We start from the raw sequence: 27072 nt of genomic DNA, 5'->3' as shown, positions 1-27072 counted from the left end.
AGAGTCCTGGGATTTAATTTCCTCCTTAGCTTGAGATGCATGCAATATGACGTGAACTTTGGATTCAACTTGTTCAAAATACAGTTAACAAATGCAGCTCTATGCCTGTGAAATTAATAGTTCCACCTTCAACCTTAAGGAGTTCAAGCAAGGATATTGACTTAACCATACTAGGCATCCAAAACCCAATTTGAAAAGCATGTGAAGGGACTGTGAAATGTTTTTCATCAAATATCTTGACCTAATACACAGCTGACCTAATATAAGTAATCAGAGAAGCATCTCTTATTTATTGGTGGACATGTTCCCTTAGGCCACTCAAGCCAGTCATGAAGCCATACCACTAAGACAAGGGGTCTGTTTTCATTTTATACCCTTTGCTTTTTCTCTAGAATTGCAGGGGAATTAGGTAAAATGCATTTTAACCCTTGATTTCCCCAGCCCTCATCCCCACCATACCCATGTGCGTTTTCCGAAGAAGTTTAAGAATGCTGAAAACTTTTACAGATGTTTTAGCATGATTGTAAGAAAAAATATAAAGTGACACATCTGACTGAATATCCATAGATTGATTAGATATGATTCCAAGCAGTACTGAAGCTGAAAGACTCTTGTGGAAAGTGGCATACTTGGAGGTTGCACTGGGTTTCAAACCGAACAGTAGCTTTTGATATGATGCTGTGGACGATCAAATTACATTAAAAGAGGTGATCTCTGTACAGCATTGCCAAGACCCTTATTGGGAACAATATAGTTCCCTTGTGTAGTTTTAAAAAGGCTTACAAATTGGAAAGTTATCCTGAACTAGGGATATTGGAGTGATTTGAGAGTTCCAAGTCTCACTTTTCATTTTTACAATTGTGCAGCTTTTTCAGATTATTCCATGTAAGCATTCTGGAAGATTTCGGATATTAAAAGTAGGCAGAAAGTAATGTTAGATGATCCAGTGATAAATATTTGAGCTTCTGGGAAATGGGAAATAACAAATTGTATGTCAATAAATAAGTTAAATGTGAAATATGTTGAACTGTGGTCACTCTGGGGACTGAAGCCTGATTTAGTATACCGTTGATTTTCATACAGCAGGGCTTATAATCTTTTTAGGGAAATAAGTTGCGACTGCGATGGTCCTTGGCACCCTGCTGTTAGTCCTCCTCAAGAACACCTGCTACACTAGATTAGCAAAAGAGTCATTTGGAAGTGATTTTGCTTAAAAGTCTACTGCTTTACCCATGCCATGAGATACTGGTCTTTGTGGCTGCTCTCGGACACCTTTATGGTCATGCTCACTGAAGCTGGGTTCTTTCTGCTTAAATTTCTTCCAGTTCAGTAACAGTTGCACTATAGACATTCCTGTAGATTGGTACTTATATTGCATAACTATTTTCTTCCAAATCATCTCGTAGGAATCAAATTGTAATGAGATGAAGGCATTATGGTCTTCCAAAAGTTTTGTTTTAGCAGGTTAGTAACGGCTAAAATATTTTTTACTTTAATAGATATTAAAGATGGAATGGTTTGTATCTCTGTAGCTGAGACTATGGTGTAGTCCAGTTCCGAAAATAACCTAACTAGATCCCGTATAAATTTGTTATAGTACTTTCTTTGTTTCTTGCCTTTCTGACATAGAGATATGCCAGAGGTACGTTTTCTGTACATACAGCGCGAGCCTCGGGCAGCTTTAATCTGGCTTGTAGAGTTTCCAGTAGCAATGTTATTTCTGTACAAAAAGTTTGGCACAAACTTGATAAGTTTGCTTAGGACCCTCTGCATTTCTAACAGTGAACTGAATGTCATATTGGATTCACTTATAGTTGGTTAGTCTTGCTATATAGTTAGATCTAGCTCTCGATGTGCTGTAGTCACATTTCAATTGCAGTGTACAAAAACCCCTTAGATCTTTGGTTTTCTTTTGTCTCCTCTTACAGAATTTCATCACTGTAATTTTCTGACTAAAAATGTTTACCGTCCTTGAGAGTTATATTTTCCTCTAGTTGAGCAGCAGTATTTCTGAGAACAGTTTTTTGAAGAACAGTTTATTTTCAGAACTTGAAATATGATTGGTGATCTTTATAAATACTTGAATCACTATCATTATAGTGCTGTACTGTGGAAGAATTAAAAGCAAAATCCACGCAAATACCAAAATAATGGAAAAAGCAAAGCAATACACTTCAGGACTGGTATTTCTGAACATTAGGGATTTTTTTTTTAATTTTTTTACCTCCTGAAACCTGTTAAAGACAGGTTTATATTTTTTCACTCTGAATAAAAGCTAAAATGAGATGTAGCTAGTTAACACATACCATATCCATGGAGTCTATTTATTCAGGCTGAATTCCACATGGACCATGGATAATCTTTTTCCCAAATGTTTACTAGTATCTGCTCTTAACAAGTGCTGCACAATATAAACTGAAGGAACCATAAAGAAAAAGGGCATAATAAAATTAAGCCTTGCTTTTCAACAAAGTCTGACTTGAGATCAAGATTCAACTGGGTCAGATTGAGGAATTTTTTGTAAAGGACATGAATCACATGAATTTAAAAGCATACTGGCAGCCATATCTAGTACCAGAAAATGAGATACAAGGTTTTAAGAGCTGGCATTGAAACTAATGCTTCTAACTGAGATTAAAAGAGATCCAGATTCATTTAGTGGTTTTGTTGAAGTTATCTTTTTGGACTTGTAACCTTTCCTGTGCCATGCACAATCTAGCAATGCTGCTTGTTCCCTTGTTTCTACCTTGCTCAGACTGTACAGTTTTTCAAGACAGACTGATACCGTGTGTGTGCATGTGTGTGGTCTCCAGTACTAACAAAGCTTATTTTGGGTGTAGTTTTTAAGTTCTGTCTTAATAAAATTGAAAACAAATTCAAAATGCCAGGTCTGAACATTTATATATGATGTTGTTCACGTTCACTTGAGCCTCTGTTGTTGCCATAGGTACCATTTTAGTACTCATTTTTGTTGTTTTGATTGTGTTTAATTAAGAATTTAGTTTGCTTTTTTTCCTACCGGAAACTGATTTAGCAAAGCTTTGAAAAAGGTAACTGTTTTGAGTAGCAGAACTATTGGAAAGATTTCATATTCAAAAATATTCACTAGCTTTTCCACACAAATTTCCCAAACATTTAAGATTTTTTTTTCCTTTAGAGTAAATAAATAACTTTGTTATCTCTTAGTAGGTGTAAGTATATACAGCTGGACAACTCTTTACTAGTTTACTGTTTGTTCTTGCTTTCTGCTCTCTTTCAGCATTAACCCTTACAGCATTTCTCTGTTATTGAAAACGTTTTCCATGTACATGTATAGTAAGTTATACTTTTTCAAGGAGACTCACAATTCCTCCTGTCCCAGACTGTTAGTGTTTGTTAACACTTGGGTATGTAGCTTTCAGAAGTTCCTCCCTTTCTGAGCTCCATTATCATCAAAGACTACTCATTTTACCTGCTTATTATTAAAAAATACTGAAACTCTTGCTGTTTTGATTTTCACAAGATACCTGGAAAATATACACTGTTAGGCTTTGTTTCAACTTTGTCTGACAGCTTTCAGCATCAGTTCATGTCATTTTATATAGAGGGATTGAAGTGCAGAATATGTAAAACTTCCCTATTTGTCAGTGAAAGAGAAAATTTTGAAACTGATTTTGAAAACATCTAAAATATTATGTAGCGCATTGAATATATGGATTATGTAACGCATTGAATATATTCTCTGGAATATAGAAGAAAAGACTAATGTTAATAAAGGTTTTGTTATAAGAAATTCAGGAAGTGGAAGAGGTTTTGTTGTGGGAAGATGAGGAAGTGGTGATGACCTCACACTGTTGATGGATGAAGGTCAGGTATTTAGGTTGATTGTATCTGCTGTCTGCCCTTGACACTTGATCATGAAGCTGTTTACTATCTGCTAGTCCTTGAGAGGATAAAGGGAGTGACTCACTCAGAATGGTGTTTTTTCCTCTCCCCCCCCCCTTTTTTTTTTTCCTCCTTTCCCTCCCCTTCTTATGCCCCTCCTCTTCTAGGAATAAAAAATAAATAAAAGAGTAGGTACAGATCATTATGGCTTTTTTTTTTTTTTTGTCATCACAACAATACAAATGAATTGCAAAGCATTTAAAGAAAAGAAAAATAAGGATATAAACAGCTGTTCTTCTGCTGTGCATACAAGTACTTTTATTTCTATCTCATTCACCTTGACTGATGAACTTTGAATAATTCTTCCACTGAATCTAATACAGTAGTGACATATAGATGAGTTACATGCCTAGCTGTTATCTAAACCATATAGACCAATGAAATAATCTTCAGAAGAAACAGCATAAAGATACTGCTGAAGTTTGTGCTTCTAATGATAGTCTAATGTGCTTTCTTTTTGCTTAAAAATTACAGATGTGGAATTGGTCACTTCTTAATGTTTTATTCCATCTTCATTTGTCAAGTGGACTCTTTTATACCCAGTCTGTAGTCTTTTAAATATGTACATTCTTACAATTATCAATACCTTTTTTGATCTTAGAGTGGACAGTTGTAGTGTGCATTTTGGAATAACAGTGCACCCACGAATAATTGTGCTCTTCCTGGAATCAGCTGTAGTGTAGTCCTCATTAAACTTTGTGTTGGAAATACTTTCTTCTTCATTCCCATCTCCAGCAGAAATCATGATTCTGGTTTAATTCACTAGCTATCTAAAGGGTTTTGGGTTGAGGAAAGAGTGCAGAATTTTCTGTCCTTAATTACAGCTTTATCTGTCTGAGAAGATTTGGGTCACTCAAAGTAGCAGCTCTGTAGTTTAATGGAAGAGGATGGCACTAGGGCGCAGTCCTTGACTGGAATCCTATTTGTTAGAGGATTGTTGGTATTTTGCATATTCATATTTATTTCAGGATAATTGTTGGCCCATGACTGAAGAAAGCAGATGATATTATTATCAGTCTATTATAAAGTAATTATTCCAACAGCATTAAGTATTTAATAGAGATGGAATGCCTTTCATATTCAAGCCAGCTTGAATATTGATTCCAGTGAAGCCAAGACTTTACCTGTGGACGTTGGAATAAAGTGCTTATTGAAACACTCCAGAGTAATTAGATCTTAGAGCATGTGATAACACCAGAAAGTTACCTCATCTAACATTTAGCAAAAGGAATTCTTTATCTTGGCTAAAATACAGTATTTATCTAGTTTTAAAAGGTATTGAGAATTTCAGAACCAAGATTGCCTTCCAAGAGTGATTGGTCTGAAAAAAGATCTTAATAGAGGTTTCTTTTATTTTTGAAAAGATTTGCCATGCACAGGATGAAGAAAACAAACAAAAAGCAACCAACCAAACAAAAAAAACACACACAAAAAACTGTTTAATTGACATCCTCATCTCTGAGCAGAAGCCAGAGCACTAGGCAAAGGGCTGGCAGAATACTTGAAGGTTATAAAGTATAAACTTGTAAAATAAAGTATAAACTCATTTTTGTTTCTTGATGCAATTTGGAATCAAAGAAGGTTTGTTAGTGTATGACTAGTCATGATTATCTTCTGCAAGACATTAAGTCATGCAGCTGTTTGGAAACTTCATTACATCTGTTACTACAGTTCCTCGCTTGGCTCTCCAGTGATGTCTGCCCCCCTCGCTTTCTTATCCTTCCTTTTGTCCTTTCTTCATTGGTCAGCTTCCAAAACCCTGGCTTCCTGAAGATCAGTTCTGCTGTTCTTCTCTGCTTGTCTTGTCTGTGTGTACCTCTTCACATAATGTCCTAGCTGCAGGAGAAGGACTAGCCAGCAGATAAATCATATGTTATTCAGTGCCTCAGGTAACACTAAAAGTCTGAACTCAAAATGATAACTGAAGGAAAGAAGAAATAGGATAAATTGTAGGATTAAAAAGTGATAGTAAAAACAAATACAATTCTGTATTCATCTCAAGTTGTGTGAGCTGAGTTTTTTTACATGCTTTTTTCATATGTGTAAGTGTGTTAGAGGGAGGAATAATCTGAACAAGATGTAATATTTCTCCTGCACGTCTCTGATTCGTTACTTTAAATCCATATAGTACTTTGTAAGTTTGTATTTGTTATGTTTGCTTAGTTTTGGTGGCAAGTACTTGTTTAAATTAGCAGATTTCTAGTCAGAAGGTGAATTTATGAAGTGACAGTTGACAGCTCATACGTGTATATTGTGTTACAGGTTTGTACACTTCTCTCTGTGGTTTCTTCTTAGTAATAGCTGAAGAATCACATCAGCATTTCAAATAGGTGCTATATCAAAGCATCGAAACAACTCAGAATGGAAACTCCACCAAAGGCTTGATGTGTCTTGGAGATTTAACCCAGAGAAGCCACAAACCATACTACTTAAGAAAGCTATCTTAGTAGATACAGCAAGCCTGTGTGAAGTTTTCTTTGCTCGCTACTTGAAAAGGTGATAATGAAAACAAACCCTATGTGCTTCAAAAGCATTTCTTGTGGTACTTGAGGCATTCTGGTTTGGAAGAGCTGACTGCTTGCTGGGTAGCCTGAAAACTGGCTGGGCTGCCAGGCTCTAAGGCCCAGGACTAATGGTGGCTGGCAGCTAGTGGAGGAGGGTGAAGAAGCTGGGCTTGTTTAAGTGGGGAAGAAAAGACTTAGTGGCAGTCTGATAGCAGGCCTACAGTTGCCTGAAGAGCGGTTACAAGCCATGACCAAGTTAAACTCTTCTTGCAGGCCACAGTGCACATAAAAACAAAACAACCTCCTCCTCCAAGAGAAACACAACTCGAAATTGCAAGTTGAGAGGTTCAGATTGGACATTAGGAAAACATCTTACCCTGGAAAGATAGTATGGCACTGGAGCAGGTTATCCAAAGGAACTGTGGAGTTCCCATCTATGTAAGTTTTTGGGTGTTGGCTAAGAAATGCCTCAGTGGAGTGACCTGCTGTTGTGTGAGCAGTTGTAACCCAGCCAGGAGCTTGGACTGGAGGTCTCCACAGCTCCTTTCCAAGCAGCATCCTTATGATTTTGGGTGCTTTTAGCTTGATACCTATCTTACACATTGAACAATATTGAGCTGAGGTATTTGTCTTCGATTTTCTGCCAGTAACAGATCATCTTCCAGTTTTTCCTTTGTACCTGACAAAAGAGTTAAATTTCATTTCAACTGCTACATTCAGATAATAGCTATGAAATGCCTGGAGGCAACTGAACCAGAGACAGAGGATAGAAAGAGGTATTCCTGTATTCCCTTCCTTATTACTTTTGAAAGTGGGCTTGCTGCTTTTTCAAAGTTTGCTAAAAAGGAAAAAAGAGCATGTTATGTTACATTTCAAAGGATTTCTTCTACAAAGTCTGTTTCTGTACATGATATGGTGTTAAAAAAAAAAAAAAGTTATGGGATTGTTGCAGGAAATCCTTTCAAATAATAAAAATGCATCCTTTTTGAAGTTCTGTGGTAATGAACAAATAGTTATTGTCATCTTTTGTTACTGAGTTTTGAGTCAGAGGACTCTCACATACTACAACATTACTGTATAGCAGAAAAAGCTCTAATCTTAATCCATAAATATTTAGAGTTGAGAATTTTCTTCGAATTTGACATTGTTTTTCAAGCATTGATAGTCATATATGGTCTAAGGTGATTTCTGAAGGCCTAAAAGCTGCTATTCTTAATTAAGGGCTACTGAATAAAATCAATGAAATATCTACTAATAATCTGTGATTAGCAGGACTTGTCCTATTTACAGAAAAGTTGCTTTCTGAACTTAGTGGAGGTTTGGCAGAAAGCTTTGGAAATTGCTGTTATCAGTACTGCCCACCTCAGCAGCAAACCTGCCCTCAGCACGGCAGCACCCAAGGCCAAGGCCGTTTCTCTGCTCCTTCCTTGGTGCTCCTCTTCAGTCTCCAGAGCTGCACTCGGTTTGTCCAAGTTTTACCTGTGACCCTCGCTAAGATGTAGTGATTATAACGTACTGAGAAGAGGTATTTGCTATATTTAAGAAGTGTCAGCGCTGATCTTTGTGAAATGTATTGTGCCCATGGGGAAAGAGGCCTACTTTGAAGTAGGCAGGAATGAGCTTGTCTCGTCGGTGGGTTTAATTTCAGTTTACAGTGGCATCTGCTGATCTGCTTGGTGATACTGTGGTTTTTCATCTGTTACCATTGCAGTGAAAGGGTAATGCACTGCCGTGCATTCAGAATGCCTGGAATCTTGTAATTTTCAGGGACAGGCTCTCTACATTGATAGATATATAAATCTGGTGATAGCATCTTGCACCACATCAAAGACAACTGCAGCGACTCATTCTTCAGCTTCAGGCTCTGTGAAGTGTGTGCTGTCCTTCCCTAATAACTGTAACCGTGTCATATCCCAGGGCTGGCTTAGGGGTTTGTTCCCCATCCGGTGTTCCCCGTTTCCAGAACCTTTTGCTGCAAGTGATCTCTGTAGCCCATCTCTCAAAGAAGCTTCTCACTGAAGCCACTGTCTGTCTTGTTGCGCTCAAGTTGTAGTGCTGCCCCCAAGCTGGGATGGTGCCTCTCCTGCCTTAGTCTCACCCAGTCAGATGCTTCTGAGTTGATCAGTGCTGTCTGTGCAATCATATAAATGTTTTTTTTCTTTTTGGGGGTGGAGATTGCTAAACAGAAAGGCAGACAGGTCATGGCAGCAGGGACTGATACATGTATCTTTGGAGTTACACAGACGATTGCTGTAAATCTGGCTGAATTTGTTACTCCTTTTTAAGAGTAAGGTGGATTGATTTATCCCTAAAAATAAAGGCAATAATTGTAAAGCCATTCCACACACGCGCACACATAAAAATAGGCACTATAGTGTCAACTTAGCCAAGTTCAGGTGGCCGTGCTCTTTAGACAATTTACTCAAAAGAAATTTTCAGAACATGCATGAACTCAGAAGGAGAAGTCTAGCTTTTTATGGTATGGTGGCACAATTTGTTTACGTAGAATGGATAAAAAGGAATATTGCAGCTTATCTGAAGACAAATAGCAAGCTTAAATCTCCAGTGACAGCAATTACTTGCCTTTGTAGTCATACAAAATAATTCTTTTGTAAGAGAAGAAATTCCACTGTGCGAGAGCAAATATTTGAAATGGAGCAAGTGATGTGTGTGAGAATGTGATGTTTTTGTGGAACAACATTGTATGTAAAACACATTTTTCCTTCACAAATTAAGGAGTTGAAGGCAAGTCCTGTTCACTAAATTCCAATATGCCTTTTTGTTCTTTTGCCCTTTTTAGTGACTTCTCATTTGATATGCCTGGACTACTTGCAGTGCTGTGGTTATCATTGTATCGATGATAGCAAATGAAACGCTTGCTATGTTGTGAGATACAACGTGATTTGTAATCCCGCATGTGCTTTTAAAGACAAAAAGAACCACTGAATATAGTGTCATCAGTGAGATGGTGTTCCTCTGCATACTTTGGAAATAACACTCTGGTGTACCAATCTCTGGGAAAGTCACTTATTATTGTTGGCTGCTGTGTTTAATGTGGAGCTCTTAGCTGACATGCTATACGTTGGAGAAAAAATGCTTGTGACTCAGCTAACAAAAACCCAGGGAAGTGTCTAAATTAGGAACCTTGTCTCTCATGCCTCCTTTGTTTGTGCTTCTTTCTTATTACTGCGTGCTGTCCTCCCTTATGTGTACACAAGACTGTACTGTCAGTTCTGTGTGTGGATACTGGCAAAACCACACTCCATCAAGCTTATATAACCAGCAATTCCACTTAAAAGAAAAATTTCCATTTTCATACCACAAGTAGAAAGCACGAGTCCATCAGAATAGAAGGCAAAAGTCTGACAGACTTTAAAGTACATTTAAGTATAGATTAATTCTTTTAAAATTGCAATGCTGTTTCTGTGGCCTTCTTTTCTTGCAGTACATTCATTTAGTTGTCAGCCTTCACATGTAGTTATAATAAGGAACAATTGCAGTGTATGTTTTCATTGTAGACTGAAGCATAGACATCTTACATAGCTCTAAATGTGTCTTCATCGTAATGCTGCTTATAAAACAAATGAAAATTAAGTAACTAACTGCAGAGTGAAACAAATTGTCAAAAAGAATGTGAATTATTTTCCAGTATAAAACTACAAGCATATGTAGTTAATAAATTAATTAGGTAACTGATGATTCCTATGATTTACTGCCTGCAATGTCAAACCTGCCTGTACCCAAATTTTAAGCGAATGTTAAATACAGTAGAAGCTTTGTGTTATAGCTTTTTTTATATACTTTGATGTGCTTATGGAATTAAATTTTGTCAATTAGGGATCTTGTCATTGCATGTCATGATGTTGAAAGGTATGCAGATTAGGTCAGTGCCTGCTGTTTGCAGCTAAATCCCCCCTATAAGCTGATTCCAGCTGCTGAGTATGAATTCCTGGGAATGTTGGGCACTTGGGAATGAGGTTGTTTGAGGTATTGTGAAGAGAGCTGTTGTGTGTCCCTGATAGTCCCTGCTACTGCTGACCAAAGGAGTCCTTTCTGTTTGGTAACCACTCGCAGTTGTGAATTCATCACCTGAAGAGTTGTTTTTTTTTTTTTTTTTTTTTTTTTTTGTTTGTTTTTTTTTTTTTGTTTTTTTTTGTTTTTTTTGTTTTTTTTTTTTTGTTTTGTTTTTTTTTTGTTTTGTTTTGTTTTGTTTTTTTTATGAAGTAGTTTCATAGTTTCTGTGTGCTTTAAAATCAAAAGTAGTTGGCTTATTTCTTTTGAATTTTTTTGCTGCCACATAAGGCATTTAATTTTACATGTGTTTTGTAGTCTAACAATACTGAAGAATTTTGAGGAATGCCCTCTATTGGGGCTTGTCAGTAAATGTCTAATTTCATATACTTGGTGGCTTTCTCATAGCATGTCCCAGCTTTGTTCCTGTATCAGGGTAACTGTTCTGATGTAGCCCTCAGCAGGGAGGCTGCCATCAAAATCCTTATCACCAGACCCAACAAATATAAGTCTCCACTCACAAGAGACAAATTGAAACCAGTCCTTCTGTGGCAGTTGTAAGGTGTGAGCAGACCTCTCCCTGTACCTTGTGTGATCTCTGCAGTTTCCAGTAACAAAGGACTGAAGCCATTGGCAGCCTGTGTGCTGTAGTCCCTTGGGTTGCTGGGTTTCTGTGCGACTCTTATCTTGGGTTCAAGTCTTGGCAGTCTAAGGAAATATACAGACACATTTCTCTTACCTCCACTTGAACTAGCGTTCTGTTTTCTGAACATCAGCTGAGGCTTGGGCTTGAATAACTTTTTGCCAGCAAAATGTTATTTATCTCTTTGTCTGTTTTTACTATATATATTTTTCCATGCAGGAATTCCTTTGAAGAAGCGAACAAAACAGAAGGCCTTTTTCTGTGCATGCTATAGAGACACTTTAGGAAAAGGAGAAGAAATGTAATATTGACGCATGTTTTCTCTCTTTATTGTAGGAGTGCAGGATCCTCAGCATGAGAAGATAATTACTGTGACTACTAATGGAAGTATTCACAGCCCCAAGTTTCCACATACATACCCGCGCAACACTGTACTAGTGTGGAGATTAGTAGCAGTAGATGAAAATGTATGGATACAGCTTACTTTTGACGAAAGATTTGGGCTTGAGGACCCAGAAGATGACATCTGCAAGTAAGTTTACTTTTGCTTAAACTTGTGCAATATCTGAAGGAAGGTGTGGGGGATGGAACAAGAGTATTTCTCAGCTTTTGCAAAAATGACACCTGCATGTCAATATATTTATAAAAATGCATCTCTTAAGCTATTAGCTTCTGATTTTATTTGCAGTGCTAGAAAGTCATTTTATGCTTGAAAGCTTTGGAGGCCCCCCATTCTCCATCTGCATTCAATATCAGTGCCCCAGATACACAAGGATACAGAAATGTGGAATGATTAATATTGTTATGTCTAAGCTGAAGGTTTTGACATTTGGGAAAATACTACTATCAATGTTAGAGGAACGAGTATCTAATTTTACAGAGGAAAAAATAGATAAGCACGTTACATGATGTGTAATTCAGGTCAAGATGCAAGGTACAGCATCCCTGTTCAAACAAAACTACCAGACAATACTTTAATGGCCTTTAATGGTCAAGTTCTCAATTTTCTATGAAAAACAGCACTTAAAGTAATTCATTGTTTGATATTCTCCAACGGTATTGTTTTTTTCATGACTTCAGTAAGTATTCTGTCCGCTAAATGACTAGCACAGGTTTCTGTTGAATCTATATTTCCTTCCAGTCATTAGTATTTGAAGGCTGCTTAGCTTGGGAGAGAAACAACCAGAACACTACGCACATGGATGGATGTAGTTCTCAGCCAAGCTGTCTGATTGATCACGTTGTGGGTATTTTGTGACAACAGGGGCAGATGTTGTATGAGCTTCCTGTGGGTGGGTGAAAGAGGAGAGATCCTAATCTCTTTTATTCCATATCTATCGGCCATAGAAATAACAGATCGTAAAAAAAATGAACATATGAATAATGGTGTATTGTCTGAACTCCTTTCAGTAAATTAACAGATAAAACATGTCATTTGGTATATCCTGTTTTGATGTGTTCCTGGGGAGGTATTTCACACAAGACCTTCTTTTCCAAATAGTTCTGTTTTTTAATTTAATTTAATTTAATTTATTTTTTATTTTTTTTTCCTTTTTGGATGCTTATTTGATGGTTACTTTCAGTTTTTCTAATTAATTGGTCTTCACTTGTTTTTATATCTCATATCAATGTTTGATTACAAATTTGTATTTCTTAGAGGTTACTTTTGCGCTTAGCTTTAATGTGGAAGCTGAGGTTCACAACAGATGGACAGATATCATCTTCATAATAATGAAGGGAATAATTGTCAAGGCCATGTCAAATATAAAATACTAAGAACTATAAGCATACCTTTGCTCAGATGAGTGCACTCCCTTTGCACAACTTTTTTTTTTTTTTTTTTTTTTTAATGAAAACGTAGCTTTTTCTTTTCTTTGCATATGGCAGAGTGAAGTAGCAAATGAAAGAAAATCCAGGTTGGGTGACTCATTCATCCACTTGCAAAGAAAAAAGTGAGATAAGTTAAAATATTTTAAATATTAAACTTGAATAGTATTTTAATGGGAGTACATTTACTTTAAGTAAACAAGGTGACAAAAGCACTATTCAAATCGAAAAACAGTAATAAGTCACTCATAATCTTCACTTGTAATTTTATCATGCTCATACATGTGTATGGATACCAGGAAGTTGTATGTATGCAAATCCTGGTATGTGCACTTTTGAGGACATACTGTGCTTTTTGGCTTGGAAGATATGACCCTCTGGGAGGGAAAAAAGATTTTGTTTTTTTTTTTAACCAAAAGAGAAAGCACAGATAGGGTTCCTGCAGTTTAAATTCAGTAACAATCTCACTAAAGGAAGGGAAAGTGTACCTTTTTTTGATGCAAATTGACAAGTGGAGGAAATAACTGAAGTGCAGAGTTTAATTGTGTAAAACAATTTACACAAGCCAATTAAGTTACTGCATTATCAGTAGTTATGAAGTTATCACAATAGTATCTCTTTATAAGTAATGTCTTGTATTTCTTAGCTGTTCTAGTGCTTAGTAAAATTATTTTAATGTCTTTCCAGTACTTTCTGTGGAAAAGCTAAGGATTTTTAACTGCATTCCATGCTATTTATGACTCCACTGTGTTTCTGCCTTCTTGAAAGGCACAAATCAGTATTGTTTCTGCAGAGTACTCAACAGTTTCTCCAAAGCCAAGTTTATGTGACAAAGAAAGAAAGAAAAAAAAAAAGCATGACATTTAATGTGTTATTGTGAGTGTAACTCTAGAGCTTACAGTGGCCTGATCCTATAGTTCTAGCCTATGACTGAAACCAAAATCTGCAGCGCAGAGATGGTAGGCTTTCTTTCCAACATCCTGCAGTTTGTAACAGGCTATCTTTCTCCCCCTTCTGAAGTGTATGACAGGACTTGATGCGTCACCTACAGTGGTCCTTGTCCCATATTCTCAGTTCTTCCACCTGCTTCTCAAGATGCATGTTCTGTGCAATGCAAAAGCCTTCTCTGTAGGTAGTAGGGCTCTGTAGTGTCAGTTTATTTGACCACTGAGAGAATACACTGGAGTATCTTTGTTTAAGATAATTAAAAGCTTCTTAAATGTCAGTCGTTCCAATATTGCTCATACATAGGGGGAAAAGTAAAACAAAAGCCCATCTAGCCATATAAAACACTTCTTTTGCTTGTTCTATAACGAGAAAACAATGATAGGTAAGAAATGTCCTGGATGCATCCTGAAGCTTTGGCAAAATTTTTGTCTGTTTCTGTGGCTAGAAACCTACATCTGACTGGCGTGGCCTCTGCATTTGGATTTCTCAAAAGTCAGTTCCAACACTTCAGCTATTCTGTGAGGTCTTTTCATCTAGAACGAGCATAACACCTTGCAGATACCTTGAAAGTACCAGTTTAGCCTCCACTTTAAGTAGCTTCCTGAACCTGGATCAGAGTGATCCTGCATGGCTATTTTCTACTCCATGTTTAATTTTTTATGTGGAAACTAGATCCGTGCATTTATTTCTGAATAGATTTAGGTTATTTTGTTGATGGTATGGGTACATACATCTCTGCAATATTAAAGTCAATTCAGTCTTGTGCACTTTGATTTCACCTTGTGTGCTTTGATTTGAAAAAAAAGTTATGAACAGACAATTCCCCACCAAGCCAAACGAATACAAAAGAAGGACTCAGTCTCCTAGCTGTTTCATGGAGTGTTGTTCAGATGACAGAACTGCTGGTAAATTTTCCTTACATAAGGGAATTTCTAGCTAGCAGAGGGACACTGGATTTACATTCTGCATGTCCGGCTTTTCTGGTGAAGAAAAGCAACTCTTCTTTTGCTGATGTGACAGTTCATTATTTTCATGATGCTAGCCCCTCAACGCTGTTTTAATCATTAGGCCATTAGACTTCTGTGCCTGACAGCTCCTATCATCAGGGAGGTGCCATAACTCTCCTTGACCAGGAGGGACTGATTTTTTGCTCAATTGTTGCTTGTTTCTGAAATTGTTGATTTCTGTCTCTGAGAACATACATGGTCTTCATGGAGGAAAGCTATATCCATGCCTTCCTGACACAGAGGCATTTATCACAAAGCTTTTATCACTGTATGCTACGCTTGCCTTTACCAGGCAGTCTGATGTTGTGATTAGGTTGTGCATCGCAGAGTTACATCACAAAACTGCAATAAGAAAAGAAAAAAAGTATTCTGCTTACATTAGTAATGTGTGCCAAACTCACTCTTGCTGTGCACAGAATGGGAACAGTTGTTCATCTCGGTGGTGGCGGCAGCTGTTCTTTCTAATTATCAGGTGATTTCAGTCTGTTTGACTTTTATTATATCTAATAAAAGAGAAATGTGTCTCAAATCCAAAGTGCAATTACTGTAGATAAGATTATATGGATTACAATATACAAGTGGAATGTGGAACTGACAGACTGTTGAATACTCGATGTCACCTGAACATCATCTTCATTTTAGGATAGGTATATTCATTTCCATGTCTCTTCAGTCCTCTAATAACTCCAAATATGAACTGTAGTATGTTCTGTAGGCTTTTCTTTCTTGTTGGTTGAGGCTTTTGGCAGCTGCAAATGTGAATTTGTTGATGCAGGTAAATGCTTCACCTACAGAACTATAAAAGTTTTGAAAGAAACCCCCAAACTTCTCTGGTTAATGCGCAATATGTTGAACGTTTGCCTGAAGAAAATTAGGAAACCGAAGGAAGCTGTCAGTGGTAACATGGTATAAAATCTTTGAGTAGTACTGTGGCTCTTGCACTCCTTTCACATGAAATTAAATAATTAACTCTTAAAGCCAGGAATGTTCTTCCTTTGAGGTTACTTAAGATGATGCTTTAAGATGCAGAGCCATGTGCAATAAATTCACTACCTCTCTTTTCCATGACGTTTCTGAGAGCTGCTTGACTGAACTGCACCCAAGCTACTCCCTTCCATTCTGGGAACATCAAAGGTCTTTGGTAGAAACCATCAGCCAAACTGCTTAAACAATCCTGTGTGTTCCTATTGAATGTAGTGTTAGGAAAGTGTTGATAAGGGTTAAAATTTTGAAGATTTGGCTCAGCCTAAGGCTGAAACAAGTGTATTTAGAAGAAACATAAAGACATTATCCGTAGTCAGTGGCTATGAAGAAGGAAAACATTTGCTTAGCTGTCTTTTTGACATAAATTATGTCAGATGCATACTATGCAGTGGTGAGTTATGGTAAACACAATAAAAAGACTAAACACTTTGTTATATAATCTTCTAAAGGGAGCTTTCCATGTAATATAAGACCCAATGAGTAACTTAGAGCACATGGAGCTTCCTTTCTTGTGATTACAACATCATCTCTCCATCTAACCTGTAGAGTAAAATACAAATGCATAGCTTCAGCTCCAGTGTGATTCAGTAAAAAAAGATGATTGATGCTTCACTTCTGTTTGGCCCACGTCTTGGAACCACCTAACTGCATCAACAGCATGTGCATGAAAGAATAAATCCAGCATCTTTTTCTTCTGGGATCTGCAGCAGGGAAAACAAAACAAACAAAAACCAACCTCATATTATTTGTTTTTGCTTTGAGAACATTGTAGCGGCAGTATTAACGTACATGTATGTGCTAAGAACAAACTATCAAGCGTAGATTCCAAATGAAATACATCCTCTCAACGTTTGACGTGTCCTTGCTGTCTGACAGTCCTAAATGCTTCTGTCAGACATTTTTATTTCAAGAAACTGTGATTACAGAGGGTGAAGTTATCCCTTTGGTAGGTACAAAGTTCAAGTTGGCATTGAATAACTGGACAAAGACCTTTAAATAACCATATTTAAAGAGGAATGGGTGCAGACAATGTTCATGGTGACCCATGTCACTAAGTAGCTGGGCTTTTTTTTTTATCTTTTTTTTTTTTTTTTTTTATCATTTCAAGGTTAGAGGGATTGCTGCTGCCACCTCTATTTGAAAATTCAGAAAACAGTGAGGAGTACCCCTAGAATCTCTAAGGCTTCAGATGTGTTACAGTGAAGATCTTAAAGCTCTTACCACCGTTGCATTGGAATTTCAATGTGTTCAACTGTAGCCACCTAGTCCTTATGATATTCTGTGCACATAGATGACATAGGGTTCTGCTTAGATGACTGTACTTATCTGTGATACTTAAATGTCTCCTTCATCACTATCTATATAACAAGCTCAGCAAAAGTAAAATCATTTTAAAGTTAAAATTCATTGTAGCTGTATTCTACATTCAGATCTATTTGGATAGGAGCTATTCCATCAATAGCTGAAATTATATATATATTAAAAAAAAGCGTATGAGCTGTCATTCTTCAATACACAATTCCTTTTTACCCTTCTTTCCCCCCAACATATAAATTCCTTGTTAATTATTTTTATTCAAAGTTTGAAACAGGGTTATATAATTTAAATGGCCAGGATGAGTTCTAGTATTCAAGTGCCTTAGATTAATTGAAATACTGATAGGAAAAAAATGTTATGAAACGAGTGATTTAAGCTGAAGTCCTTGGTAGCAACATAAAGGTTTTACAGCTGGCAGGAAGGTGGCATTTTAGGAACAGTGTGTAGAAAATGCCATGAAACTCCAGTCAAGGTGGAGTAATTTCTCTGGTGATTGATTTTTTGTTGTTGATTTTTAGTCGCCTGTTCCAGTTGATGCAAGACAACTGAATAGTGGTACCATTTCAAGAGAGGCTTAAATGCTGAATTGATTCAAAGGGAGGATGAGAATGGGCTGTAGGAATCAAAGTTTTTAAGAACTTAAATTAATTTGGGGCCAGAGTTCTTTGTTTATCCAAAACTTGTTCTTTTACATAAAAAGAAAGAAGATCAGTACTGCAGAGGTTATTTCTTTCATATGAGTTCAATTGTAGCAATATAATTTCAATTTAATGAATGCAGAGGAATCCAATACACTTGTGCATCCTGCTTTCTTATGTTTTGTAGAAAAAATGAGGGTTTTTCTGCATCAAAAGAAGTAAATGGATCTGTTTCTGTATGTCTGGATTAGGCACATTTCTGAAATTAAATACAAGGAAAAATGTTTCTTATTCTGCATTCATTGGACACAATTGTGGTTCCTGTTATTTATTTACTTTAGAAAGGACTTTCTTTTGCCTTTCCCATGGTTCCAGTAAAATTGTCTCTTTGATTACTAAGTGATCACTTGTACAGTAACTCATCTTTCAGCTGGTCCCGTTTTGCCGTTTAATTTCTGCCAGTAGTTGATGCTGGCAGAGGTGTGTACCACACCCAGCAGAGGCTGCAGTTGGTGGAAGTTCTGGACTGGTCAAGGTTGAGTGAAGCCTTTCCTAAGCTCCTGCCCTGCTGAACCTCCGCAGTACACTCAAAGTAGATGGATTCACAGAAAGGAAAAAGAATCATGATTAAACTCATGGCACGAGACAAAAATAATACCAGATTTTGTAATCTGAACTTGGCTTCTAATTATAAAGCTTCTAATTATAAGCATTCTTTTAGGTTCTCTACTGCATATTAAAAGTTGCTGGATACCATTTGTGTGATAACAATGTAAATGTAACAATGTAAATGTAACAAAGCAGACATCAAAGACAGTAAAAGAAGATTAAGAACTTGAAGACCAAAGTATAGTACAGTTATAACTGAGACCGCTCTATAAAACACAGTTCTTAAGTTTCTGAAAGATTACACTTGGTTCCACAGCAGTGGTTAAATACTCTCTATGCAAATCAAAGCTCATGAAGACAGAGGGAGTTAGAACAAGTTGCTTCCCTGGTCTGAATGGGAGGGCAGCGGATCTGGCATGCCACGATCAGGAGCACATGCTGCACAAACCTAGGGGCTGTGACGGCATTCTTGCCCACCCACATTTTTCCTCTGTTAATGTAAATCCAGTGTTCATTTTTAGAATCTGCCATTGCTACAGGACCCTATAATGGCTATTATTTCACAAGTAATTTAAAATCTATTTTCACAGCCCAGTTGAGTGTTAGGAGAGTGATTGCTGACGAGTGGGCAGTTGACATAATCCCTTACTCCTTTTTCACACCAGAGACTACACTCATTGACTTAGAAAACATTTTAGGCTCCTTAAAATTCCTTCCTGGTCCTCTCAATCTCAAGCAAACTGTTTGAATAAAGTAAACTGTGTCCACAGTATCAAAATATTTTTGTAAACGATCCTAATCCTAATTTATTGCTTCTAAAATTGTTTCACGTTACTGTAGTTGGCTCTGTTTCTGACGGCGTGGGCTGAAGTTATTTTCTTTGAAAACGAGCGTGGCACTGCCGGGTCTTGCTTCTGTCTGGGGTGCTCTGGGAACAATTACTGTTGATGGAGTTCCCTCGCTCCCTCCCTGCTGCTCATGAACAGATAGAAGTAAGTGAGTGCTGGGAGCGCTGCATGGCCGCCCGAGCTGCGGGATGGGGGCACACCGTGCAGCCACCTGCACTTCCCAGCGTGCTTCTCCTTGGTCCCCAGTGTCAAGAGAAAGGCAAGCTACAAAGGCAGGCCCCACAGCGCAAGATGAAGTTACTGTGGGTGGCATCTCAGCATTTCAGTTTGTGCGTAGCATGCACTCCTCCCTGTGTTGTTTTTTTCTGGTTACTGGAGGTCTAAGTATGGTTAAGCCCATAGGCTCGCTGTCAGATTTATGGGCAGCTTTCTCCTGCCTCATCAGTAGGAATAGCATCAGCATTCCTGCTCTCCTATTCCAAGGCAGACAGTTGTTTCCTCACCTGTTACTCAGCTTTTTTTTTAATTTTATTTTTTATTTTCTCTCCCTGTCTCTTCTTCCCTTTGTTTTCTTCATTCCCTCACTCCTTCTCACTACACACTGCGGTTGCCTTCTTTGCCTAGCATCAACATTTTAACAAAGTTGTTCAAATGAAGTTGTAGTTAGGGAGCAGCACCAGCAAGTATATAATACAATTTACATTCATCTGTTGCTGTCAGATCATCAGGATATTGGAGAAGATGCATGTGAGAGTGCAAAAAGTGGGATTACTTATCCTGAAAAAGGACAGATGATCATGTGTGAGTGTCCTGGGGTGTTTACAAGGTCAACTAAATACATCTCTTCCCCTTTCTGACACTAACAAGAACAGGGAGACCAGTAAACTAGCAGCAATTATTAGGAAATACCGTTTCATACTAGCCTCTGATTCATATGCTGTGGATGGATTAAAAGTAGGTCTGCATAATTTTATGACCATAAACTTATAACTAGGTATAAACCAAAGTGAGAGGAAACTCCGTTCATGCTTTAGGTGTAAACTGATCTCCTGCTAGGGTTGGAGACAGGTTTTTTCTGCCTTGTGCAGTATTTTGCAACTCCTCAGTTACATTACAGAGATTTTTCACTTTCTTTTCAAGTAGCAATTATGAGCCTGTCCTGAAGCAGGATATTGGACTTTGTGATAAATGGTCTGTGCTGGATTGGTAAATCCTGTGTGCTACTGTAGCAGGCAGGAGACCATATGTAACTGCATCACCGAACAAAAGAAATAAGTGTTTTAATTTAAATACACATAGATATTCCATTGAGGCAGCCAGGAAGGAGGGAAAAGGAAGAGAGGGGTAACGCTGCTGTGTCATTGGGGGTGCTGGAGGGAAGGGGTGTTGCCTGCACTGCCCTGGGTGAATCTTCGCAAGATTAAAATGTCCTTTAGGAATGTCTTTGTTGGTGTTTTCTAAAATTTACTCTTGAATATATCATTGACCGGAGCCAAAGGTGCATTTCAGGATATAAGGGTTGTGCATAAAGGAAAAATTACCATTCAGGATACTAGACTAAATATTGAAAATGCTGCTAGAAAAAAAAAAAAAAAAAAAAAAAGACAGAAAAACGTAATCATAGGTTCAGAGAAACTGAAAGAGGTACATTGACTGTGGTGAACAGTGTGAGTACAGGTAGAAGCTTAAAATAGACTGGAAAGAATTCTTTACAACATTGACTGTCAATATGAGCTCTGAGCACCACCAGTGTTGTTGGTTTTGTACAAAATACTTATCTGTGTAGAAAGAACATGTGATTTTTATGATCACTAAGCTAAAGTGATTCCCAAGCTAAAATACTCTTTAGGGTTTACAGAGGAATAGCAGGTAATTATTACTAAGGAAAAAAATCCAAGTTACTTCTTGGCTTTGGTGGATTTTTTTTTTTTAATTTTTATTTTTTTTATTCCTTGTATTTTAGATGGAATCAGTCTTTTAAAAGGAACAGTTGGGAAACCATCTTCTTCCTTTATTATGTCCACTCTTTATATGCATGATTATAGTGTCATCTTCTGTATCCTAGGATACTTATTCAAGTGACAGAGAAAAAAGTATCAGTAGAAGTTATAGCAGTACAAACTAGGTTGCGGCACAGGCTATCTAGGACTGAATTCTGTGGTTGCTGTATTCCTGAAAGTCCATATTTGATCTGTATGACAAGTTTAACATATGCTTAAATAATTACAGGGTTGCTTTCTGAATGCAGAATTGTTTTGGTTTAGAGTTAATGCTGCTTTCTCCCCAGAAGGCAAAAGTTACCTTTGGTCCGTGGTATTCATGGGCTTCAGCTGGAGATGCTCAAGCACTTACCAGTGCATGTAGGTGCCAGTCGGGCTTTATTCTTTGAATGTATTTGTGTGCCAAAGTGCTATTTATCAGGGCAAAGACATGCTTTCAGCAGTTGTTTTTTTCTCCATCCAGTGTGTTGTCACCAAGTGGCAACAGCTACCCTACAAACAGTAGGTATCTCAGCTTCACATGCTGCCCCAAGTTTTCAGCAGATCCACAGAAAATGGAAGCATTTACTGGTAGGCAGGGGTATGGTTATGCAACAGTTAATTGAAATCGAACAACCAGTGCATCCTTTTCACAAAAAGCGTTCAGCTGTTCGAAGAGTTGAAATCTGGGGTTTAAGCCCTGTCTCATTTTTCCCTTTTGCTTGCAGCATTGTAAATGTAAACCACTTGGATTATGAGTGTATACAGTGAATGAAGGGGAAGAAAACTGAAACCTAAAGATTAAACTTTTTTTTTTTTTTTTTTTTTTTTTTTTAATGAATCATAAATAACAAGGTAGAGATACTGAAGGAGTTGTGCGGTTATGGTAGGAGCTTCAGGCTGTTACTAATCAGTACGAGGAAAGATTAGAGAGAACCATGGCAACCCTATAACATTTGTGAATGAATCTGTGTTTCCATAAGGCACTTCCTAGTGTACAGGGCTGCATATTCTAAAATAGATGTATTCAGAGTGGGTTGGCGCAGAAACTACAATCCATATTTGGTGAATGGCAGTTAGAAATGTTCTCTGTTTATACCTTGAGTATCTTCATTTCATGGAAAATGTAGGCATGGCAGGATACTTGTTTTTTTATATAATATACTCATTTGCCGTATTGGCTGCAAGTGATTCTTGTGTATAATTAAACATCATTTTCTGAGAATGAAAAGCTGACCTCATCACTTATTTATCTGGATTATTTCTGGGTATGCTGTTTCTTAACAGTGACCATTAAAACACAGTATGTGTAGGATCAGCAAATACAGTTACAACTGTGGAAGTTTATTGCATGTCAAATCATTACTGTGTCTACATCTTTTCTGTTTTTACGTTAAAACATCAAGCACGACAGAAATTGTCAGCTGCTAAGTGGAACGTGACTCATTTCTCAACTGTTGGATAATCTGCAACCTTTGCAAAGCAAAGGCACTGCCAAGTCCTCCTTGATGAAGGATGAAGGCTGGGGGGAATTGCCAATGCTCTGGAGTCCTATGCTTTTGGAGCCTTTTTTTTTTTTTTTTTTTTTTTTAGAGCTTCCTGTTGGAAATACATGATGGAGAGAAAGTATTTTAAATATTAAAAATTTTCTATCTGGTAGTCTTTGACAGAGAGTTTTCTTCCAATATCCTTTTGTTACTGTTGCTCGAAGTAGCCCCCAGTCAAAATTTTCTGTTAATGCAGAGTGGGATCAGATTTACTGAAGTTTTACACTGCACTGAGATGCTGCCACAGGGTCAGCACTTCAGACAGTGAGCCCTCTCCCTTCCCTTCCTCCTGGAAGTTTTGCTTTCTGTGATAGAAAAGTTTTTTTCCTCTGCCACCTGGGTGGTGAGTTGAGTTATTAATAGTGAACTTGCACAGATGTGCGCCCTTAGAGGTTTGTGATTTCAGGAACTTTGCATTTACTTCTTGGTGGACTGATGGGCCTTGGTGGACTTGCTGGACTGATGGGCCAGTCCTTTCTAGTCCTTTCTAGCCCATGTCCTTTCTAGTCCTTTCTAGTCCTTTCTAGTCCTAGATGGACCAGTCCTTTCTAGTCCTTTCTAGCCCATGTTCACCTTCAGGTGAACATGGTGTACTGGCGATAAATGCAAAACAGTATGAAGTAAATTAATGCACTTGGAATGCAAACAAATTAAATAACCATTCCAAAGCTTGCAAATTTGGGTGGCAGGTGGTTGTACTGTGTGGCCAAAAGTAAGATTTCCTCTCACACAAATTGAAAAATAGTGCAGAAGTGCCTGTACTGTAACTAACTGTTTGATTTCTTATCTCATTTTGTTTTTTATTTCACATGATGTATCTTGTTTCTCTGAGCCTCAGTCTTTAAGGAAAACTACCTCTAAGGGAGCAGCAGTAAGGGTAACAGCAAAGAACTTCTCCTAAGGGTCCTCACATTTTCTCTGTTCTTTATCATGAGCTTTTCATTCTTCATGTCTCATCATCCATTTTTGCTGGAGATTTTACGATGCATCGATCTATGGGCAACGACAAGGCTGGTTAAACAGATTGGGTCTGCTGTTAGATACCATGGACCTGACTGCCTCTGTCATGCCCCAGTATTCCCCTTTCCATCCAAATAAACATGAATTTTCCCAATTAAGTGTTACTAGAGATCTCTATTGCTTGAGGAAGGCTTCCAGAATTTATTACAAGTGAGGCAGGCAAACTTTAAAAAATAAATATAATAAAAAAAGAAACCCTTCAAACTAAATACTTGGCCTTCCCTTCCCTTCCCTTCCCTTCCCTTCCCTTCCCTTCCCTTCCCTTCCCTTCCCTTCCCTTCCCTTCCCTTCCCTTCCCTTCCCTTCCCTTCCCTTCCCTTCCCTTCCCTTCCCTTCCCTTCCCTTCCCTTCCCTTCCCTTCCCTTCCCTTCCCTTCCCTTCCCTTCCCTTCCCTTCCTTCTCTTTCTCTCGTTCTCTCTTTTATTTCACAAAAAACAGATGATTACTTGCAGCTGTGATTTAAGTGATCTAAGAGGTAAAGACCATATGAGGTTTTGCCAGCACCTTGACACTTCTGTCTATACAGCCATGCAGTCTAGCTTGAATGGTGGAAACTAAAAATTCTATTCCATAGGAAATTTAAATATTTCAGCAATAAAAATGAAAATTATTTTAAATATTAATGGCAGAGGAAGAGGACACGGAAACTTTCCTTACAAAATTTGGTTTGGAAAAAGATAAAAACAGTATTTTCATGATGACAGTTTTTAGTAATTTCCATTGTTTCCAAAACTGAAGCTGCCCAAATATAAACCATCTAAGTTCTGTTCAGTAACAGTTTGTCTGGTGAACTGCCAGAATACCTTGGATGCTTTTGGCCCAAGTCTGAGGTAGGTATTTTATTTTGCTGTCACCAGGAAAACCTTGAAATTCCATATGCTTTAAAACAAACTGGAATAGAAATAATGCAGCATCCCACAGGGGAAAAAAATGACAGGGATTGTTATCAACTTCCTTTTACTTAATTGAAAACAAAAATGAATTCAGTGCTTATCAAATGGGGAAGGTAAAATAAATTTCACTTTTCTCAAGCTGTTCTGATGGGTGTGCTAGATTTTTGTCTAGCACATCTATTTGAAATGGAAAGATCCAGTGTCACTGATACAACAAAATGTTTTACCATGTGGGTTTCTGCACCTTACATTCATTGATATATTTGTGGGATTCTGAAGGCAGAGGGAGGCTGCGCAAAGGTCACAAAACTGTAAGCCAAAGTAAACAGCCTGTCAGAAAACGTTTAGCAAATGACAGTGCAAACCACAGAAAAATAGAGAAAGGAGAGGAAAACACATTCCCTTGGAAAATATATTTCCTGGTTGGAAAGGCATTGAAGTTCAGAGCTCCTTACATTGCTTCTTTGTCCCTTTCAAATAAATTGTTTTGTTCGGGTTTTTAATGCAATTCAGGGTCCTGGGCATCTCAGCCTTAGGGAAGAGGAATACACATTCTGCATCAAATATCCAGGAGGGCATTATCGACATTGTGACTAAGGGCAAAAGCATCTTTCATCATGGGAAAGGAGATGAGACTATTCAAGTTTAATATTTGAGTAATGTATTGAACATAGATGCAGCACAAGAGCATTTTTTTTAGTCATTGTGCCAAAGAATTTTGGGTTTTCTGGTTTGTACACTGCACAAAAAGGAAGGATTTTTGGTTTCAACATGCATTTAAACTTTTTTTTTTTTAACTCCATTACAAGTAGAAAATGTATTTTCAATTCTAAATTATTTATCCTGCTTTTCTTGCTTTTTGAGGAGAAGCTTCTCTTTATGGGGAGATAATTTTAATGGCTGTGATAGCCCTGCCACTCTTTAGCCCTGTGACACAAAGCCGCAGCACTGTGCACAGCAGTCTTGTAAACACTAAAGCATCCAGACCTCTTTATTTTGTTGTGTTTCACAGCAAGTTCAAACTTCAGTCAACATTTGCAGTGCTAGGGGTTCTCAGGTGCACAGAAGATCCTTTTGGCAGTCTCTTGCAGCACATTCAACCTAGATAACCAATGGGAATAAAGTTAGGGGCTAAAAGTGTCATGATGTCCAGGAAATGTGTGAGAGTCTCTCTTTTTTGTTGATGTAGACTAAGTTCCTAAAGATTTGCCTACATTTCTGTCCAGAAGTAAGAAACCAGTACTCATATCTCATATTTGCTTTTGAAAACAGAAAGTTTGTCTACAAGCACCAAACCTGTTTGTTGAACAAACAAACGAAAAAGGCAAAACAACAAAACCCATAAATCATCTACATGTCCTGAGGGAGACTTTAGAGAAAGGGAACAATCACTGTAAACCACTTAGTGCTGTATGCACTGTATCAAGTTACCATGAGAAAGTTATGTTTGATTGGCTTATAAAGTAGGTTTTAGTAAATCCTTCAAACAGGGATTTTGGCAGTTGTGCACACTTGGGTGCAGAACTTGTGAGTGCTGTAAAGTGCTGAGGGTATGTCTTGATCGATCCCTTGGAAACACGTGGGTTTCTGAGGGTTAAAAGGGTGTTAGGGTGGGACAGGGTGACTGAGAAACAACACGGCCAAGGTGGGACTGATAACACTGAAAAAATTGGAAATGATTATGATTACAAAAGACAGATTGCTTACAAATACCACATACAGAGATCAAGGAGAGAATGACCGAAGTTAAAAAACACACAGAGAAACAGAGTTATCTGGACCTGGTGTGTTTTTCAGAAAGCTGAATTTTGTTCAGGTTTTTCAGAATCTCCTCTAACTTATGTCTCAACTAATAGAATTAGAGTTTAAACTATGGAATTTGAATTTGTCTTTTACTTCAGGGGTCACATTAGACCAGTGGAAGCAGCAGAAAGTTGTACCTTGCGGTAGCAGCACTGATGCCTGTACTATGGCTGAACCCCCAAACATCTTAAGCTTAAGTTGATAAACATAATAATTAACTTACTCACTCCTTACAAATCAGAAAGTAGCTAGGGTTATTTGATACTTTTAACTAGAAAAATAAAAAGGTGGTTATTGTTGGAAATTTTGTAACCTGATCTGAAGAAATAAAATAAAATTTAGTGCGCAAAATCAGTTTGATAAATATGGTGAACTCTGAAATCTTAGTGCAATTAATGTACAAGTTGCCTTTGTGATACGTTGTATACCTGATCATAAAGTAAAAACATTGGCGGACCAGTTAAAGGAATTAGTGGTTTGGGGAAAAAAAAAAAAAAAAAAAAGACGGTGATGAAGTAATTAGTATCATAAGTTCAACAAAGATTTAAAACTGTGGTACATGGCAGTAAT

General features: G+C 37.6%; 1 protein-coding gene across 2 annotated transcripts in view; it reads left to right on the top strand.

Moving 5' to 3' along the window:
- PDGFC (platelet derived growth factor C) overlaps positions 1-27072 on the top strand; it is a 119902-nt gene that overhangs the window by 58317 nt on the left and 34513 nt on the right. For both annotated transcript variants that reach the window (XM_084518126.1, XM_084518127.1), the window contains exon 3: positions 11419-11614. In XM_084518126.1, coding sequence (XP_084374252.1) covers positions 11419-11614 — 196 coding nt within the window. The remainder of the gene's footprint in view (positions 1-11418; positions 11615-27072) is intronic.

The sequence above is a fragment of the Aythya ferina genome, assembly GCF_964211825.1.
Source record: "Aythya ferina genome assembly, chromosome: 4".
NCBI classification, from domain to species: Eukaryota; Metazoa; Chordata; class Aves; order Anseriformes; family Anatidae; genus Aythya; species Aythya ferina.
The sequence above is the reverse complement of the archived record's forward strand: the minus strand, read 5'-3'. Positions and strand labels throughout refer to the sequence as shown.